This window comes from Cicer arietinum, chromosome 4 (genome assembly GCF_000331145.2).
Source record: "Cicer arietinum cultivar CDC Frontier isolate Library 1 chromosome 4, Cicar.CDCFrontier_v2.0, whole genome shotgun sequence".
NCBI classification, from domain to species: domain Eukaryota; kingdom Viridiplantae; phylum Streptophyta; class Magnoliopsida; order Fabales; family Fabaceae; genus Cicer; species Cicer arietinum.
The window spans coordinates 38,388,554-38,410,305 of record NC_021163.2 but is presented as its reverse complement, the minus strand read 5'-3'; the positions used below and the strand labels follow the sequence as shown (position 1 = coordinate 38,410,305).

At 35.3% G+C, this 21,752-nt stretch overlaps 1 protein-coding gene across 5 annotated transcripts in view; it reads left to right on the top strand.

Moving 5' to 3' along the window:
- LOC101505659 (uncharacterized) overlaps nt 1-21,752 on the top strand; it is a 48,055-nt gene that overhangs the window by 10,859 nt on the left and 15,444 nt on the right. For 3 of the 5 annotated variants that reach the window (XM_073367103.1, XM_012711994.3, XM_004515955.4), the window contains exons 5-24: nt 265-382; nt 494-603; nt 693-785; nt 1,543-1,666; nt 1,826-1,893; nt 3,030-3,116; nt 3,363-3,515; nt 3,603-3,698; nt 3,834-3,893; nt 3,998-4,119; nt 4,200-4,287; nt 13,087-13,191; nt 13,287-13,391; nt 13,468-13,520; nt 13,619-13,682; nt 14,846-14,980; nt 15,513-15,625; nt 15,758-15,851; nt 18,737-18,956; nt 19,537-19,667. In XM_073367103.1, the coding sequence (XP_073223204.1) occupies nt 265-382; nt 494-603; nt 693-785; nt 1,543-1,666; nt 1,826-1,893; nt 3,030-3,116; nt 3,363-3,515; nt 3,603-3,698; nt 3,834-3,893; nt 3,998-4,119; nt 4,200-4,287; nt 13,087-13,191; nt 13,287-13,391; nt 13,468-13,520; nt 13,619-13,682; nt 14,846-14,980; nt 15,513-15,625; nt 15,758-15,851; nt 18,737-18,956; nt 19,537-19,667 (2,139 nt within the window). The remainder of the gene's footprint in view (nt 1-264; nt 383-493; nt 604-692; nt 786-1,542; nt 1,667-1,825; nt 1,894-3,029; nt 3,117-3,362; nt 3,516-3,602; nt 3,699-3,833; nt 3,894-3,997; nt 4,120-4,199; nt 4,288-13,086; nt 13,192-13,286; nt 13,392-13,467; nt 13,521-13,618; nt 13,683-14,845; nt 14,981-15,512; nt 15,626-15,757; nt 15,852-18,736; nt 18,957-19,536; nt 19,668-21,752) is intronic. The other 2 variants (XM_073367101.1, XM_073367102.1) reach the window with 2 other exon arrangements.

The following is a 21,752-nucleotide window of genomic DNA, read 5'->3' as shown; positions in this document are numbered from 1 at the left end:
GGAAAAAGAAGAACTTAGACATTCTCTGTTTGAGCGATTAAGAGATGGAAGGCCATTGGCACGATCTGTCCGTTACACATGAACAATTAAGATGTCTTTGGCTTAGATTGTCCATCTGCTGATGAAAAACTAGCATGCCTACCTATAATTTAATCTTACCTTGGTAACCTATCACATAATTTGTTTGTTTTGAACTTATGTACCTTCAGTTAGCTTATGATTTTATTGTTGTTACTTATTTGTTTTTGTGCTCTTCATTTTCAGAACAATGGTGGATTACCTGCAACTCGTCATCGTAGGATTGCGAGCTCTTTTAGGGATCAATCTCTTTTTCTGATATTCCAGATATCGTTAACTTCTCTCTTTAAGTTAAAAGCAGATGGTATAATGAATTTTTGATATTATAATCATAGATGTATACATTCATTTTTTGGAGTTACCGTACTGATCCATGCTCTGGATTTTGCAATTGTATTTTATGTAAAACTTTTAGTTGGGAGCAAGTTGCAGGAACTTTCTCTTATGCTTTCTCACAGTTGCTTATCATTTGATTTTATGGGGACATCATATGATGAAAGCTCAGATGAGATTGGTACTATTCAGGTATATATATTCCTTTGTTGATAGATGGTTGTTTTTTTGCTTTCCTCTAGTTTGCAGTTCATTATTTGGAATTCACATTGTTTGTACAGGTTCCATCAACTTGGAAACCTGCCCTTGAGGATTCCTCAACATTGGAGATATTTTTTGATTATTATGCAATGAATCAACCATTTTCCAAAGAGGTTTGTTTCTGCTAGTATACTTTGATATGAGAGTCAATGCTTTCTAAGAACTTTAATTGAATACATTATTTTGTAAATGCCTTCTAAAAAACCTGTCTAGATCATCTTTTATACTCACTTTTGTTTGATTGTGATAAATTTACGTTTCACAAGAATTCCCTATTTTGTGCCAAAGTTATTTTTTCTCTTTATTTTGCTTTTTTCCCTCCACCTAAGTAGTTAACCCTCAGCTACCTTACAAAGGTCTTAATTTTTCTGTTAAAATTATTGATTTATCTTTCCTAAATTTTAATATGACGTGTATTCGTAGTGTTGGTGTGCATATTGTATTTGAGTTTGTTGCATGGTGCTTTCTTTACTTTTACTTCTGATGCCTGAAATTGTTGCTTCTTTAAATACTATGACATGGTTTGTTATCCTCTTCATACGTTACTGTTAAGAATGATTTTGACCTGTGCTGTTTTTCAATGTTCAGACTTACTGAACTTGTGACTTGTGAGGTATGATATTATATGATCAATGAATATGGACTTTGAGAATTTTCTTTTTATTTTATATTTTATCTTATTAACTTACATTTTTAACCTAAACATAAATTTGTCTCTGCATTTGTGAAGTTTATTTGCACTAGTTCCTTTGTTTCTTGATTTCTACAACGACGGCAAAAATTCTGAATTAGAATATAGTATTATGTTTTATCTATCAGTATGTAAAGCAACCTCTGTATATTATGATTTTTTCACATTATTTTTTGTAGGCATTGGAGTGCTTGTTGCGTCTTGCTTCTACCAGACGATCTTTGTTTTCTGATGATACTGCCCGATTAAAGTTTTTGTCACACTTAATGCAGGGCACCAAAGAAATTTTGCAAACTGGAATAGGTAAAATTGGATTATACTTATTTTTGCCTCCAGCTTAGACAATCTCTTTATTTACATATTGCAGTCCAAATAAAAGACTTGGACAGTTGCTAACTTTTGGACTTATTATATATACACAATTTTAGAACATAGCTTATGCTTTAATTAATTGTAAAACAGGTCTTACTGAACACGATAACTATCACACATTTTGTCGGCTTCTTAGCCGCTTTAAAGTAAATTATCAGGTGAGTCAAATGCTCTTGCTGGTTCTTTCTGTATCTCGGATATATACCTGTTTCCTTTAATTGTTGTCTGATTTAGAGAGAAGACAAATGAATCATTTGAATATTGATAATTGTTTTTTGTTCAATGTTATCAAATAGCCGCTATAGCGCTATAACATAGCGGAATTCAATCTAATCCCTATTGATCTGTGGTACGCTATTTAGTACAAAGTATTGTCAAATACCACATTAGTGACAAGGTTTTGGACTCCCAAAATGCTTGGCTCAACATTTCTAGCCTGAGTACTTGAAGCCAAAGCTTGCATGCGATTGATGGAACTGAAGAAGAAAGTGTCTTCTTGCGATACTTGTTGAGACGTAGGTTGTGAGCAAGGATTAGTGCTTATGCTTCCTCAACGGAGATAGGATTACCTCTGGTCTTGCTTTCAATAAGTTTACATGATCAAATTTTTAATGAAGACCTTCAAGAACAATATCAATATGGTCTTGCGTGGAAACTGTTTTCATACAATTGTAGACATGGTTTTTTTCTTTCTAGGATCGTCAGTTAACAATATGCACTCTGGGTAACTTATGGAAGTGGATATCACACTTGAGACTGAAAATATATTGTATATTCAATGTATTAGACTGAGGGTAAAGTACAATATATATACGTGAGGTTGGCCTAACCAATCCCTCAAGATTAGGGAATATAATCAACTAAGAAAGGAAACAAGGGAATAATCCTGTAAACTACAATCGGAATAATATCTCGAGGATACTAATAATAATTATAATATCTCAGACACTCTAAATTATTCAAAACTACAATCAAGATACTTGAAGATATTTTTAATGTATTTTACACTTCCACATGAGGTACCTTGCTATTGTTACTCTATTCTCAAATAAACTTTATTTGTTGATCAGCAAAATAGGTTAAGAAAACTATGGTGACCGACTTTTCTCTTCACTTCTGACTTCCTAATATCTTTTGCTTGATTTATTTCACTTTAGTATACAAAAGTAACTAAATCATAATCTCTTGATCATGAACTCCTACTGGTCTGGTTACCTTTTCTAATGAAGACAGTCTCTTACAATTTTTTTTATTTTTTTTTTTATTTTTATTTTTTATTTTATCTCTGCTGTAGTTATCAGAACTTGTGAGTGCTGAAGGTTATAGTGATTGGATACACTTAGTAGCAGAGTTTACCTTAAAATCTTTGCAGTCTTGGAAGGTATGTTTCTATGACTTTTTTAATATGTTCTCTACCTCGACTGAAATATACATTTTGTTTGGTGAAAGACATGAAGTGTATGTCAGATATTCTGAATGATTAGAGGGTCATCTAAACTGACATATATTTCCTTTCTCATTTTTTCTTGTCTTGTTTTTCTCATCTTTAGAACGATTCTTTTGCCACTATTTTGTTTTCATATTTTCCATTGATAGTTAATTTAATAATTGCATTTTTTTCTTTCAGTGGGCTGGCAGCAGTGTTTACTACCTTCTAAATTTATGGTCTAAATCAGTGACATCTGTGCGCTATCTCAAGAGTGACAAACCTAACCTGCTAGAGGAATATGTCCCTAAAGTTATAGAATGTTTTGTGTCATCGAGATTTGATTCATTACAGGTCAGGTGCTTCTATACTCTTTACAGATATACATAAGTGAGTCAAGTATTTTTCTCACTTTGACCTTTATTCATCCATTTACTACAGTCTGAACTATCTGATGAACTCGGTGAAGACCCACTTGACAATGTTGAAGTACTTCAAGATCAGCTTGAATTTTTTCCTTACCTATGTAGATTTCAGGTTCATGCTTTTTCATTCTTCTCCTGAGTTTCATGTTATTATGTATACAAAATTATATTCTTAGAATATCATGGAGTTTATTCTCCGAATAACCGTCTTTACTTTTGACTTCTTTATTGATTCGTTGAATTTCAGTATGAAGGTTGCAGTTCATACTTAATGAAGATAGTGGAGCCTATCATGCAAAGCTATATGGTATTCTTTTAGTGGCGGTTCTTCATAAAGTTTTTCAGGTTATTTGTACAATTGTCATAAAACATTCTGATTTTGTACTATATATTTTATTTATTTATGTGTAGAAGGAAGCAAATCTCCAAATCCCCATGGATAGTTATGAACTTTCTATAACAGAGTCCAAACTTGCTTGGTTCACACACATAGTTGCTGCAATACTCAAGACAAAGCAGATGTCTGGTTTTAGGTAATTGCTAAAACAGTTGCTGAAAACTAAGCACTTTTGGGAAATTAAATGTGAAGTTATCTATGGTTTCTTTATTACAGTGGAGAATCACATGAGATACTCGATGCAGAGATTTCAGCATGTGTTCTGCAATTGGTAAATATTTCTGACAGTGGGATTCACAATAAGGTATATGAATATTCAAGGATAAAATTTGGTGTATCTTATAATATTTGAAATGCTGCATGATCTTTCCTGTGGCATATGTTTTTTTAGTCTTGCTACCCAGTGGGTTCTGGTTGAAGAATAGATGTATAGATTTTTTTTAATAGTGTAGAAATATTTGCTGTGTTGATTCAATTGGTAACAGTTGAGAAGTATAAGTTCAATTGAAATAACACAGGGAGAAAAATCCCTTAATCAAAGGAATTAGAACCCTGAAGAATAAAAAAAGGAAGGTAAATCCACAGACCTAGAATTTGATTAATCCTTACATGAAGAATAAAAAAGGAAGGTTAAGAGGGAAGGTAAATCCCCGGACTTAGAATTTGATTAATCCTTACATTAACTCTAGGATTTTATCTTTGTAATTTATTTAAAGTCATAATAAAATCCTGACATTCTTAATTTATTCACGCTCCTCAAATTGGTGCAAAGATATTGTAAGAAAAGTAGGGTAATGCTGTTGTGTTTATTCATCAGCCTAAGGCTGGTTTAAATAGAGAGACTACGAGAGTTCTCTTCCTTGAATCAAGGAGCAATTTTAGGAAACAAAAATAAAACATATCATAAGATAAAAATAAAAAGTTGCATTATTAAAAAAAGAGAGTCAAGGGTTCTTCAACACCCCTCCTCAAGTTGGTGTATAGATAGATATCTATCATGCCCTACTTGGTTATCAAGTGTTCAAGGACGAGTCTGGTCAAGCTCTTGGTTAAGATATCTGCAATGTGTTGACGTGAAGTCATAAAAGGTAGACATATGATTCATGTATCTAATTCTCCTTTATGAAATGACAATCAATTTCAATATGTTTGGTTCTATCATGTTGAACTAGGTTGTGGGCTATGCTAATGGCGGCTTTACTGTCAGAATATATTTCAATGGAAGCTCAATTTTCATCTTAAGTTCTTCAAGGGCTCTGTAATAGTCCTTCACAAATTCCTTGAGCCATTGCCCTAAACTTGGCTTCTGCACTACTTTTTGCTTCATCTCCTTGTTTTTTGCTTCTCCATGTCACAAGATTAGGTACAATATCTAGAGGTCGATATTCTGTTCTAACTGAACTTTCCCAGTCTGCATCCATAAAGATAGACATTTCTTTTACAAGTCTTCTTAAAAAATAGACTGCCTCAAGATATTCCTCATAAGGAGAGTGCATAAATTGACTCACAATAATGACTGAGAAGGTGATGTCAGGTCTAGTGTAAGACAAGTAAATTAACTTACCAACCAATCTTTGGTATCTTTTGGTGTCAACAAGAACACCTCCTTCTCCCCAAAGTTTTGTATTAGGATCCATGGGGTTTCAGCTGACAACCACTCGTTATTGTTTCCTTCAATAGACCTAGAATGTATTTTTGTTGTGAAACTATAATTCCGTTCTTCGATCGAGCAACCTCCATACAAGAACATATCTCAAGGATCCTAAATCCTTTATTTCAATGTCTTCAGTGAGTTTCTTTTTTATTCTTCCCATTTCAATTGTATCATCTACATTGAGGACAATATCATAAACATGGACAATCGGGGCAGAAAATTTCCCATCAGGGGAGAATTTGTGAATAAAGTGTGGTCAATTTGTCCTTGAATGTATCCTTAGCCACATCCAAAGTCTGGTAAAAATCAGAAACATGATGCTCAATATCTGAGGATTGGTGAGAGGATTTTCACCATGCCTTAGAACAGAAATTTGCTTCATGACACCGCGGTATCTAGCTATTATATGAAAAAACTCAGTATTTCTATCGCCATGCATATGCCAATTCAACCTAGATTTTTTGTACCAGTATTCTTCCTCAATTTTAAGATTGCGATGGAGCACCAATTGTGCATCTTTTTGTTGAAGAATGAGATTATTGTTGAAGAAAGATACAATATCTTGATGTTGGGCTTCTGTCAGTAATAGAGTCTGCTCAATTCACAACTGTGTACACTTCAAATCCTGTTTTTTCAGTTTTCCCAAAGAGTAGACCTTTTGCTGATATACCTTTTAGGCACCAAATAATCCTATGAACAACCTCTAGATTTTCTTCATATGAAGAATGCATGAATTGACTCACCATTGTAACAATCAAGACAATATCTAGCAAGTGTAGTACAAATAAATAAGTTTCTCGACCAGCCATTGGTATCTTCGATAATCTACGGGAACACCTTTAAAATCTCCAAGCTTGGTCTTGATGTCTATAGGAGTGTCTGGGTGCAGTTGAAATCGGAGAGAATTGTTATAAATATAGTCTAGCCATATAGCTGAAATAATCATTAGCAGCAGAGAAATTCATAGCAAGCAATTGAACAAAGTAAGGTCTGTTCTTCTAAAAAACTGCATTTAAAAGCTTCAAACCAATAATATCAGAGACTCAATATTTAAACTTGAATATGCTTCAAGGAGAGAGAATGCTTCATGGAGAGAAAGACAAGATCAGTACATATGGGACAAAGATGGGGCCAGTCTATCTAGGAAAAATTGCCAAAATAAAGTGAGTGACGAAAATGAAAGACACCGTCAGAATAACCATCAATAGAAGAAGAAGATATCACTAATATGATTCATATGTAGGAAAAGGACACCACCAGAAGGATTGTCGGTGGGAATAGAAGCTACTCTTATAATCTATTAGTAAGAACTAAATTGCTTGACAAACACCGGAGAAGAAGCAAAGCCACTCAAACAAAAAAAGCCATGATCGATCAACAGAGTGAGAAAGTGCGTCCAAAACAGGAGAGATAACGGCTGTTTGAACGACGCATATTTTCATTGATCAAAATTGGAAAGTAAAGGAAGATCTGAAACCGTTAGAGAGAGAGTGACCATGCCCCAAGAAAGTAAAAAGGAAGTCCAAAATGTTAATTACACCCAACAGAATCAAAAAAAATTTCACCCCAATACTTGTTGGGTACCCTACATCTGCTTTACTCTGTCCTTGCTAGTACAACAAATGTGGTAGATTTGACCCTAAATTTGCAAAGAAGAAGGTCAATGAATACAATGCGACAAATCCTATATGGTGATTCTTAATAGACCATACAATAGGAAACAACATCAACAAGGAGGAAAATCTGTTTCCGTGTAACCCAATCATGATCATAAGGTCCAATCTCATCAATTACAACCTGAGCAATGTTAGCAACAATCTGTAACAGAATCACAATCTGATAGGAATGGGCTGGGCCCCACAAGTGATGAGGGGGATCTCTTAGTAAATAGAGATGAGGTGGGGCCTAAGCAATGGCAAGTATATGTGAGAAAGAATAAGAAAGGGGTTGCAGAAAAATAATGATTGCCTAGCTGGCATAGGGAGTTAATATTCCACTAATAAAGGGGAGTGTGTGCAGAGATAGCTGGATGGTTTTTATTTTCATTTTTCAGTTACACGGTTGGGCAGTAAGAGAATTGTTTTCTCTAACTGAGGAGCATTAGCTCTGGAATCATTTTCTGTTTTCTTATCAATTAATACAATAATTATTTTCATCTAATTCTATCTTATCTCTGCTCTATCAATTGGTCCGACCTGCTACATTCATGCAAACCAGAATGGACGCAAGAATCACCGGAGTGGAGGAGCGTTTGGGACGTGTGGAGGACAGCATTGAGTCTTTACGTGACTTCATTGGTTCTGAAATTCAGAGGGCTTTGACGGCGGTTCAAGACAATATTACAGCGGTTCTCTCGCCGTTAGATGAGTTCCGTTTAGCTGCGAAGAAGGTGGAATTGCCGGCGTTTACCGGTGATGATCCAGTGGCTTGGATCACTCGAGCACAAACGTATTTCGACGTACAACGCATTTCGGCGGACGTGAGAATTCAATTGACGAAGCTCAGTATGGAAGGTCCTACGATTCATTGGTTCAATTTATGGCACGATTCTACGGAGGATCTGTCTGGGGAGAGTGTGACGGAGGCGTTGATCGGCCGTTTTGGTGGTGGTCGTTTGGAGAACCCCTTTGAAGAATTAAAGGAATTAAAACAATCTGGATCTGTTGAGGATTACATTGCTGAATTCGAATTGTATTCTTCCCAGTGTGGCCGTTTACCAGAACCACAGTTTCTTGGTTATTTCATTGGTGGTTTACGTCATGACATTCGTTCTCGTGTGCGTACCTTCAGGCCTCGTAATCGTTACTTAGCGATGCAAGTGGCTCGTGATGTTGAGAGTGAATTTGCTGCTGTTTCGGGGCAGGGATCTGAATCTGGATCTCGCTACAAACCGGGTCAAGGTTCTTGGGCCCGATTTCAAAAACCTAATTGGGCCAATCGCGAAGGGGAAGGGAACAGATTTGCAAACCCTAACCAGACTAGTAATTATGTGGGTAAAATGTGTACCGGACTGGGTCCTGGATCTCAAACCGGGTCAACACACCCTCCCAATTCTACTCCTCCTTCACGTCTTAACTCTGGTGACGTTTCACGCCGTCACTCACGCGGCGTTCGCCATTTACCAAGCGCAGAGGTTAATGAGCGTCGCGCGAAGGGACTCTGTTTTCGTTGCAATGAACGATGGGATCCCCTCCATCAATGCGCAACGAAGCAGTTACGATTGATTATCTTGGGGGACGATGAAGTGGTCAACGATAAAGGAGAGATTGTGGTGCTGGAGGCCAAGTCGGAAGAAGAGATTGCACAAGAGGAGTTAGAATGTAAAGGGATGGGAGTTTTCGGTGTATCCACCACTCTAAACCAGGTTCGAACAATGAAAATAGAGGGCTTTTTGCAAGGTGCGCCTATTTTGGTTCTTATTGACAGTGGAGCCACGCATAATTTCATATCTCCTAAGGTGGTTGAAGCTCTAGGGCTGCCTATGGTACCTTCTACTCCCTTGGGCGTCAAGTTAGGAGATGGTCATCGTGTCCTAACTATGGGTAGGTGTAAGGGAATTCAGATGGATGTGGGAACGGTGCAGATTTGTTTTGATGCTTATGTGTTGGAGTTAGGGGGTGTGGATCTGATTTTGGGAGTTGTTTGGCTGGAAACTTTGGGGAAGGTGACCATGGATTGGAAAGAAATGTCTATGGTGTTCAACCATAAGGGCAGTATGGTGAAACTCCTTGGCCAAGCCTTAGATGAGAAGATGGCTACTTTCCAAAGCATCATCACTTCTTCCCGGCTGATAACAGACTGCGAATGGCCTACCTTGATGGAGGTGGTAGGTTCACAAGTGCCTCGTGTCTCAGATCAACAGACTAAGGAGTTGCAAAAGTTGTTAGATCAGTTTGCTATTGTATTTAAAGAAATCCAGGGTCTTCCTCCTACAAGAAACATTAGCCATTCCATTGAACTTCTGCAGGGTGCTGGTCCGGTAAGTGTGAGGCCTTACAAATATCCTCATTTACACAAGGATGAAATTGAAAAACAGATTCAGATCCTTATGCAGCAGGGGGTGATTCGAAACAGCACTAGTGCTTTCTCTAGCCCCGTTATTTTGGTCAAGAAGAAGGATCAATCTTGGCGCATGTGTGTAGATTACCGTGCACTTAACAAGGTTACAATTCAAGATAAGTATCCTATCCCTGTGGTAGATGAATTGTTAGATGAGTTACATGGCTCGGGTTATTTCTCTAAGATTGATCTTAAATCTGGTTATCATCAAATTCGTATGAAGGAAGAGGATATTCATAAAACTGCATTTCGTACTCATGAGGGTCACTATGAGTTTATGGTGATGCCATTTGGCCTTACCAATGCCCCTGCAACCTTTCAATCAGTGATGAATGATATTTTTAAGCCTTTTTTAAGGAAGTTTGTATTGGTTTTTTTTGATGACATACTAGTGTACAGCGATAGTTGGACTGCTCATTTGCAGCACTTGGAGATGGTTCTAAACATTTTGAAACAACATCAGTTTGTGGCTAACGGAAAGAAGTGTGCTTTTGGTAAACACCAAGTTGAATACTTGGGTCATGTCATTTCCAAAGCAGGGGTTGCTGTGGATCCTGCCAAGGTTAGCAGTGTGTTACAATGGCCAGTCCCTAAGAAAGTCAAGGGGGTGAGGGGTTTTTTGGGATTAACAGGTTACTATAGAAAATTTATAGCTAACTATGGGAATATTGCTAAACCCTTGACCGAGTTGACAAAGAAGGATGGTTTTAGATGGAATGTTGCGGCTGCCGAAGCTTTTGAGAAATTAAAAGTAGCTGTTACAACTGCCCCAGTTTTAGCTATGCCTAATTTCAAATTCCCTTTTGAAATTGAATGTGATGCCTCTGGAAAAGGGGTTGGTGCTGTATTGTTGCAATCTAAACATCCCATTGCGTATTTTAGCAAGGCTTTTGAATCATCTAGGCTATCTAAATCGGCCTATGATAAGGAGTTAATGGCTTTGGTGTTAGCTATTCAACATTGGAGACATTATTTGTTAGGAAGGCGGTTTGTGGTTTATTCTGATCAAAAGAGCCTAAAACACTTGTTACAGCAACATATTACCACAACAAATCAACAGGAATGGATGGCTAAGTTGTTGGGTTTTGACTTTGAGGTGGTATATAAGGCGGGAGTGGAGAATAAGGTGGCTGATGCTTTATCTAGACAACATGAGGATGCTGAAATTCATGCTCTTAAATCCTATCCTATTTGGCAGCAGAGCAGCCAATTGCAACAAGAGGTATCGAAGGATCCCTGGCTTAAAAGCATTGTGGAGGCTATTCAAAAGGATGTTACTGCCAAACCTGGGTTTTCCTTAAAAGGTGGCATCTTATTCTACAAAAATAGGTTAGTTATACCGGCTAACTCACCACTTATTGAAGATCTACTTAAGGATTTTCATTCTTCCCCTAGTGGGGGTCACTCCGGCTACCTACGCACTTATAGGAGAATGGCAGGCACTTTATATTGGCAAGGGATGATGAAAAGGGTGCAAGATTTTGTGAAAGCTTGTGACACTTGTCAACGTCAAAAATATGCCGCGACTACGCCTAGTGGGTTACTACAGCCGCTACCTATTCCAGTTTTGGTGTGGAGTGAGATATCTATGGATTTCATTACTTGTTTGCCCAAAAGTAATGGATTTGAAGCTATTTTGGTGGTGGTGGATCGTCTCTCCAAGTATAGTCATTTCATTCCTCTTAAACATCCATTTACTGCTCGCTCCATTGCTGCTATTTTTGTGAAGGAGGTGGTTAGACTGCATGGAATTCCGGAGTCAATTCTTAGTGATCGTGATCCCTTGTTTGTGAGTATTTTTTGGAAAGAGTTGTTCAAGCTAGTAGGTACGGTGCTTAAAATGTCTTCGGCATACCATCCCCAAACTGATGGCCAAACAGAAGTGATTAATCGCTGTTTAGAGGCCTATCTACGTTGTTTTATTGCAGATCAACCTAAGTCATGGGCACATTGGATTCCGTGGGCAGAACTATGGTACAATACCACATTCCATGTTTCCACAGGGTTTACCCCTTTTGAGGTGGTGTATGGCAGGAGACCTCCAGTATTGGTGCATTTTTTGGAGGGAGAAACCAGAGTAGAAGCTGTAGCCCAGGAGTTAAGAGACAGGGATGAAGCTTTGCGTCAATTGAAAGCTAATTTACTCAAAGCTCAAGAGTACATGAAATACCAAGCTGATAAAAAACGCAAGGCAGTTCAATTTGAGATTGGTGATTGGGTTTTCCTCAAATTACGTCCCCATCGACAGCAATCGGTGGTGCATAGAATTCATCAAAAATTGGCTCCCAGATTTTTTGGTCCTTATCAAGTCATTAAGAAGATAGGGCAGGTTGCTTACAAGCTACAGTTACCAGCAACATCTAAAATACATCCTACTTTTCATGTTTCTCTATTGAAGAAAGCTGTAGGCAATTATACTGCTACAACTCAATTACCTAGCAGTTTGGAGTCTGACACTGGGGATATTATTCCTGCTAAGGTTTTGTCATGGAGGGATAAGTTTGATGGTGGGCAGCATAAGCGAGAATGGTTGATTCAATGGGAAGGCATGGATGTCGAAGATGCTACCTGGGAAGAGGAACTGTTGCTGAAGAGTCAATTCCCTGATTTGTGCCTTGAGGACAAGGCTACTGTTGAAGGTGGGGGTGATGATAGGAATGGGCTGGGCCCCACAAGTGATGAGGGGGATCTCTTAGTAAATAGAGATGAGGTGGGGCCTAAGCAATGGCAAGTATATGTGAGAAAGAATAAGAAAGGGGATGCAGAAAAATAATGATTGCCTAGCTGGCATAGGGAGTTAATATTCCACTAATAAATAGGAATTAATATTCCACTAATAAAGGGGAGTGTGTGCAGAGATAGCTGGATGGTTTTTATTTTCATTTTTCAGTTACACGGTTGGGCAGTAAGAGAATTGTTTTCTCTAACTGAGGAGCATTAGCTCTGGAATCATTTTCTGTTTTCTTATCAATTAATACAATAATTATTTTCATCTAATTCTATCTTATCTCTGCTCTATCACAATCATAAGAACCTTCTTTTCCTTATCTTGAAGAAAGGGTTTGAGAAAAGACCAACCAGTGCCAATCAATACAATAAGAGTGAAAATGAAATTCCTTTAAGGAAACTAAACGTGTAGAAAAGTATATTCCCACCATGTGCACTACCAATGCACTTAATATATGATTTATCTTCAACCTCACACAAAAGATTAAATAACTTTCAAAATTATATAACACCATTCACTTGCTTCTTAATTGTGCATTTTTAATAATTCGTTTATTCTTTTATTGATTATTGATGATGATATAGCACGAAGTTACAACTGCTTTTGATTTTACTACTTTGTTTTTTGTTATGATATTTCTTAATACTGTTGGATAAATTTAGAGGTATGAAGATGTGAGCAAGCAAAGACTTGATCGAGCTATACTAACCTTTTTACAACATTTGAGAAGGTGTTATATTGGTGATCAGGCTGTTTTTTCTTCCAAGGTAATGCCTGGGGAGATATTTTCCTTTCAATCTTCTTATATTCCTAAGAAAGTTCAGCCATTGAATTTTCTTGCTATTTTGGATGGCAATTGCAGCAGTTATATACCCGGCTATCAGAACTTCTTGGACTCCATGATCATCTACTACTGATAAATGTTATTGTAGGAAAGATTGCTACCAATCTCAAGTATTACACAAAGGTGGTGGATTTTAGATTTCATAATCCTTCGCGTTGTTACTATTATCGAGTTCATAACATGGAAACTCTGTTTGCAGTGCAAAGAGGTCATTGATCATACATTAACTCTCTTCCTGGAAATGGCATCAGGGTTAGTCTAGGTGTCTCAACTTCCTTGGAGTTTTATCATTTATTATTTACCTTTTTGGAGGTTGCCTATTTAATTTGATAAGGATTTTGTTTATGCAGATACATGACGGGAAAGCTGCTTCTCAAGTTGGATACTGTTAAGCACATATTTTTGAATCAGAATGTGAGCTACCTCTTACCATTAAATATGAGATGCACTTTTGACCTCCTTGTAGTACATATATATTAAAGTTATACAGTATATTGGAGTGATCGAAATACCAAGCACTATCATGTATAATTTTGTGCATAATGATGTGATCGAAATACAAGCACTATCATGTAATCATATACAAATATTGAAATACTAATCCTGATACAAAGGATGAGAGGGTGTGCATAATGGTCTTAATGTTGTACAGAGGATCTTAATTCTTAAGGTGATACAAAGGATGAACCTAATCCTATTTTAATGTTTTACTTCCCGAATAGTTTAGATTCATTGTACAACAAGAAGAATAGGTTCAATGCATATTAGGGTGACGAGGTAAAAAGGATGTGAGGGTGTGTGTGTATTCGGTCCTAGACACGAGGGCTTGTGTTGTGTTGAGATCCATGTTATTCTATATATTCTATTCCATGTTTCAGATGTTCAGTTCTAAGTTTGAGGGGGTGTTGAGAGTCTCACATTGAAGTCCTTACCTTACAAGCCGGTTTTTATGGGTTTAGTAGACCCAAAGCCCAATCATAAGGTGACAAAATAAGACTATATAGGTAAAGCATTGAGAGAAATTAAGATTTGAACGGTCTATATTTGAACTTGATGCAACTAGGGAATTATGGCGTTGTCTAATCCACGTGATCAATCCCTTCTAGAGGGATAAGGCTTGGTGTTTGTTGTTGTTGTTGTTGTTGTATACCACATCAGACATGATTAACAAAAGATGGTAATGTTGAAAATTTAAATACATGAAACTTACTTTTAATAGTGCACATGCATATAATTATGAGCAGACATGGTTGGCATTGTAGATGTTTGCCTATACACATATGTGTTGAATCAATGAAGAAGAATCACGAAGATTATAGATTTGTTTCCTGTAATATGTTGTCACTATTATTTTCTCGAATAGGAAATTCTGGTTTTATGTTAACAGCAGGATTTTAGGTTTTGAATTGTGCATGTTTTCTAGAAGGTAGTAGTGAAATCTGTTGTTTGTGTATTTTGCATACACCACAGTTAAAATGTAACAGAGCTAAGAGAAATTGATTTTTTGTTTTATTTATTCTTGCATGCTTGTTTTTATCAACAAAGTTCTAAGGGAAACTTTTTTCGCTCCTTATTAGAGGGAACAATTCCCTTTCTTAGAAAATTGGGAATGTTTCCGCAGCAGAACAACACTTTATTATACTATTGGCATGTTGGTGTTCATGGAAGATAGCCAATTGAAATTCAAATCTTCAATGGAACCTTTCCTACAGGTTGGTAATTTTTGTTTACCATTACAATTCAAGAGAAAGTGCAATGTTGAAATTTAGAAGATGTAATTTTACTTTTAAATCACATCCTTTCTATGAAGTTGAGCCAACTGTAGAAATCTTTTGAAAAAAAAGATGTTCATCTGATTTCCTTGCATATAATTTAAATTGTATACTTACCTCACAAGACACTGGCGGTAAAAGATCAAAATACATACACTAGTGCACCCCTTCAACTATGGATCATTGTGAATAACTTCTAATATGTTTAACTCCTCAAACTTAAGTATTGTCTTTTTAATCCTTTTATTGATTGTTCATTGACATGTTTTCATGGTTTGACCTCTTTAGCTTCTTTTAAAACAATCAATACATGTTGTGCCACCACCGTATTCCTAATTTGTGAAATATGTCCAGCAAAATATAGGCAATTTAGTGTTTAGCACTGTCATTTTATAATTTTTATTATTGAATATTGTTCAGACTTACCCTGCTTATCATTTTTGCATTCTGATTGGTGGTTTTTGTATGTTAGGTTTTGGTTAGATTGAATTCAACACCCGATGCATTATTCCAATCAGATGCTGTGAAATATGCATTTATTGGGTTGATGCGTGACCTTCGAGGAATAGCAATGGCAACTAATAGGTTAGAAATGATTTAATAGAAACTCTGTTTTATTTGCTGAGGCCATGCTTGTAAATTGCTTTTGCTTTTGCCTTCCTATCTGTTCTTAACAACATTTGTTTGTTTTGGTATCTTTTGATTGCTTTTTAACAGTCGAAGAACATATGGGTTCCTTTTTGATTGGCTTTATCCTGCGCACATGCCAATTCTTTTGAAAGGCCTTGCACATTATGCTGAAGTTCCAGAGGTATGCTACATACTTTTCATTCGCTGCTGTTTTTTGGGTGATCACAAAGTAACTGATGCAATTTGAGGAATAATATCAATGTTGTCAAGATCGAGAGGGGGAAGCAAGATACACAAAATTGCAGCTAAGATCAGAAGATCCTACTAAATAAATAATGTAGGATCGGGAGGTGATAACAAGATCGTAAAACACATGATCGCAACCAAGATCGTAAGATCCTACCAAATTGAAAATAATACATAAATCATATAGTGCATAATTTCATAAGTCTTAATTAAAAAATAGAACAACGAAGTCCACAAAATAAACTACTCAAAGCTTAAACATAAAACAACTTAGGCTCTGTCTCTTAAGGCCAAAAGACAAGCTTATAGCTTATAAGCTATAAGTTCTGTTTGGTAACCAGTCATTTGTGAATTTATAATTTATAGTATTTTTTGATAAGTTAATTCAAGTAGTTTATGAGCATATAGCTTTCAATTTTATCGGTACTATTCTAACTAAAATTCTTTTTAACCTTTTATAATTTATTAGAATTTAAATAAATAAATTTTTAAAATTAAAATAAATAATTTATTTATAAATAATTTATATAAAGTAAATTAATATGATTTTAATAAATAATAATTAAAAGTAAATAATTTAAAATAATTTATTTATTATAATTTTAAATAAATAAACTGGCTAAATAAATAAAAAACTATATTAAATTAATAAGTAATTTTTTTTCTATAATTTTAAATTATTTATAAATAATTTAAAATTTAAAATAATTAATATTTTAAAGTAAATAATTTATTTTATTTATTTTCTTAATTTAAAATAAATAAAATAGATAAATAAATAAAAAATATATCAAATTGATAAATTTTAAATTAATAAAAAAATAAATTTTAAATTACTACTTTTGAAATATTTTAAATATTAATTGATAATTTTTTTTAATTAAGGATGTTCTTTGATGTCATTTTACATTTTAAACTTACTGAACTGTTAATTTTAACAAACACTTCAAGTAACTTAAGAGCTATTAGTTAATTTTACCAAACACTTCAATTAGCTTAACAACTATCAACTATTAGTTAATTTTACCAAACACATCCTTTTTCAAAGAAAGTAAATACTTAAAGCCTAGTAGAAATCACAAACTCACCAACTATTCATATCATTCCCCATATATCAACACTCCCATCTTCATTAATCTCATCGGCTCTTCCATTATTTCCATTATCTCCTCCATTATAATCATGAGAGGTAGAGAGGAAGGTTGTGAGTCGTGATGAAGGAAATGTTTCCGTTTGAATGAGAATATATTAAAAAAATAGGGTTTTTCCCTTTAAATGCAATCGGGTTGCGCATGACACGAGTCCCAAATCCAAGCCAAAAAATACGATCTCGCTTGAAATCATGCCATTTCACGAATTACAGGGAATCTGTCCTAATAAATAACAGATGATAGGGAAATAAATCTGTACATAAAATAGGAAATAATAAAAAAATCTCAAGCTAATGTTTTGTTTTACAAAAAATTATAGTAATAATAAAATAACATTGTAATTTGTAACATACTAAATAAAAGTAGCGTATTCAAATCTCATTAAATTTATCTAGTTAAATTTTACCATTCTGAAATGTTTAGTATAGTTATCAGCTATCATTATTACTCTAAAAAGCATAGACTCCGAGGTTGATATTTACTATTTAGACATATTTCAAATATATATATATACATATATATATGTATATTGACATTTAATGGTTAGAAATATTTATAAAAACAATTGCTTGTATATATTTAGTATAAAATATCTTGATGTATATTGTATTAATAATAAATAATTAAATATATATTAAAAATATTCGAATTGCAGCCATCCTGCAAAGCGCCATACCGCTAGTCTAGTTTCAAGGTCAGTTTCCACTATCTAGAATTGGCCATCTATACTGGACTACCGAGAAACTTTGATATACTTTTGATATACTGTTAGTGGCCAGCGTTTAACTTCAAAATCATGTTTATTATTAGGATTATAATGCAAAATAAGGTTAAGGTAATAGTTAGTAGCATGCAAAGGAGAGCAGTGTGCTACACTGAGAAAACTGGTGTTGGACTAGTATGCAGCAAAAGCTCATACCAGATTTTTGGTTTCTGTGAAATGAAGCAGCGTTAGTTTATCTTTGGGATAAGATTCGATTCAACACTTCTGTTTGGTCACCGTTTTCTGAATGATAAGTCGTGCTCATCTTTAATAGAATGTCTTGCCACTAAAAATGGTGGGTTCCATGTCACTCAAGATTGAAATGGGGATGCCATGAAGCCGGACCACCATCCTAGTAAAAACTTCTGCCAAAGAGCATGTTGTATAAAGGTGTTGAATGACAATAAAATTAACATTTTGCTACGTCTGTTGAGTGCTACTAGAATTGTATCACCCTATTTACTTGGGAAGCCCTTCCATGTAATCATTGCTCATCATTTTCCTAATTGCATTAGGAATGGGCAAAGGTATGAATAGACCTGCTAAGGAGGTTGCTTGGTATTTTCTGCAGTGACAAATATGCCACCAGGCAGAGCCTCATAGGCTGAAATTGTTCCCTTCATGCCTATCCAATATATTGATTGAGTTGTACATATGTCCTGCGAATGCCTGAATGTTCCCCCCTTACGAAACTCCTGATATAACTTTGGAATCCAAGCTGAACTAGCTTAACGCACTAATCTTCCCTTTTAGTGCTTTCTTCCCTAAATTGTTAATACTTTCCAATTATGATAAGGCGGTAAACAGTTCATGTCAAAATAGCTAATCTTGTAAATTTTCCAATAAATATTTCAATTTTAATTGACATATCCTGGAGGGATTTTTGATTTTGATAACTTGATGCAGGTAACAACTGCATTGTTGAAATTTGTTGCCGAACTAGTCCTCAACAAATCCCAGCGATTAACTTTTGATTCTTCTTCCCCTAATGGAATACTACTTTTCCGAGAAGTCAGTAAACTTATTGTTGCATATGGAGCAAGAACGTTGTCTCTTCCTAATAGAGCAGACATGTACACATCCAAATACAAGGGGATATCGATTTGTTTGATAATTCTTGTACGAGGTTTGTATACACTTTGATATGTTATTATAGTTCTATAGCTTTTTCTTTTTGACATCAAGGATGTGGTGAAATGGATGGCCTCTTCTTCTAGATACATCAAGTCATCTAGGTTTTGGTATATGTAATCCTAGTGACTAAACCTAAACACCAAATGGTAAATTAATTTTGCCAGAAACATCATTTTCCTACCACTTTTCATAATCACCTTCTTCTATTATAATTTAAATATCATTTGCAGGTTTTACTTAGGTAATGATTTTTCACCTGCTCCGTGTGTAACTTTTGTCATGATATACATGTAATCTTAATGTAGCAATTGAAAATTAGTTAATGAATGTCTGAAATGTAAAAAATACTAAAAACTGACACTATAAATTGAATTCTCAGCTTGTTTTATACATGTAAAGCTGAGTTCATAATGCTTGATTTCTTCATTCTCATTTGTAGTCTTATTTATAATATTATCTACTCTCTTTTTTTGTGTTTGAAGTAAAAGACAATGGAGTAAACAGTTCAGTAAGAGCATCATATTTTCATTATCCATGAGTATTATCTGTTTAATATATTTTTTTGGCGGCAGCACTATCTGGGAACTTTGTCAACTTTGGAATATTTGAACTTTATGGTGACAGAGCACTCTTTGACGCTGTTGATATCACTATAAAGTTGATATTGTCAATTCCTATGGGAGATATATTTGCATTTCGGAAGGTATTACTTTACCTTTATGCTATGTTCTCTATTCTGTTGGTTAGTTATAGAATTGCTTTCCTCCTTTGGTTTCTTTATTTTTTGCTGTAAATTGCGATATAACACAAGAAATACACATAAATTTGCTCATATTTTACATGGTATCAGCACAAATTTGATCTTATGATCTGTCTTTGTGCTTCACTACCGCTGCCGACGGCGATATTTGCCGCCGGAAGCAACACCTTTCAATCTTTTAATTTTTTGTCACAAACAATTGTCCATTATAGTCAACTCCGGCGGCCCTTCCGCTGTCTTCTCTGCCTTTTCCAGCTGCGCCATAACCAGCATTTTTCATAGTTTTGTGCTTATTTACATTGTTAGTGCTGTGCCAATACTAGTTGCACCTTTTCCAGTGTGACCCGTTGCTTAAAACCACCACAGACTGCTGCCCAATCCTTCGACGAGCACGACAGTTCTTTTCCTGTCGCCAACAGCCACCGCACGCGCCTCCACCTTCTCTGCGTGTGGGCCCACGAGCCGCCACAAAACTCGCGCGTGTAGTTCTCTCTGATTACTGTTTTCAAACACTAACCACATCAGGAGCCCCTCTGCCACATTCCGAGGTGTTTACCGTCTTTTGGGTGATTTTTCGGCATTCTTTCATCTTCCCTTTGCATAGATCGCCATGTCTGGCACTATATCTGTTTCTGCTTTTTCTTGCACTTTTAGTTAAACTACTCTTCTGCACATTCCTTGCGAAAAATTGGTCGGTTTTGCCAATTACGCAAATTAGGCTGCTGCTATGGGAACTTAGTTTCAAGGACAAGGTACCATTTGCTTAGACAATCCTTTTATTCTCACCGACGATCAATCCAATGACGACTTTATTTGTGCATATGCATCATACTAGTGACACCTTTTATTCCCACCGACTGTCAATCCGGTGGTGACTCTATCCCCACATATGAAGCATACTAGTGGTGCATTTTATTTTCACCGATGATCAATTTGGTGGTGACTCTTTTTACCCACACATGAATCATTAATGGTGCCTTCTCTTTTCAAACAAGTCCAACAGTTGTCAAACTTAGTTTCAATTTTTGCAATACAATGTTTTGATGTAACAAGCTTAAATACTTTTATATTTTATTACTATAGACCTAAGTTGTTTATATAGGAAAATAAATTACAATAGTAATACTGAGTAATAATGACAGAATAATAAACATAATAATATAAAATAAAAGAGAATCAAATCTGATTTCTCTTGATTCTTCAACACATAGTATGCTTTAGTTTGAGGGGGAGTGTTGAAATTCATTGTATGTTTTTATTATTCTTTGATTGTGCAACTTCAAAGAATTGTTAGTAGTACTAGTCAACACAATTTCCTAGACATTAAATGTAATTATTGCAACTTCATTATAAATAGAAGGTGTGATCTCACAAGAAACACATAAAATTACTCATATTTTACACTATTAAGAGGACATTTCATTGTCAAAGACTCAAACACTACATTTAACTAATTTTCTCAAGGGATTTACAAGTCAAAGGAGCAAATAGAAACACGATTGCACAACATTTAAATCTAAACAGTTAGCCCTGGCTATCTTAGAAAACTATGTGTTGATATTTATGTAATTGCATTTGTTTATAGGAATAATAAGTATAGACATGATATCATAGTTATTATGCATTTAGTTCTGAGATTGTATATTGATTCTCATAGTGCCTATATAATAGAGTCTCCGTTGTGTATTTCAAACACATGGTTTCACCATCTCATGCCTCTATTTTCTCTAACTCAACACTTTGCAAACATGCTAACGCATACCCACCCTAATTTGGCTTGTGCCTTTTTTGCTTCTCTTGTTAATGGAGTTTGGATTGGACCTCTCCTGAAATTTTTTATTTTGCTTCTGAAGTAATGTTTTCAAAATATAATTTTCCTTTGAATGACATAACTGGAAATTACAACAACTGAGTTTGGGGTAAACAAGGAAAACAATAAGGTCAACCTATCATAGCATATTTATAGTCATAGCTTCTGATCATTTGGATAAAATTTAATCTACAAACATTTTTCTCTTCTGATCTATT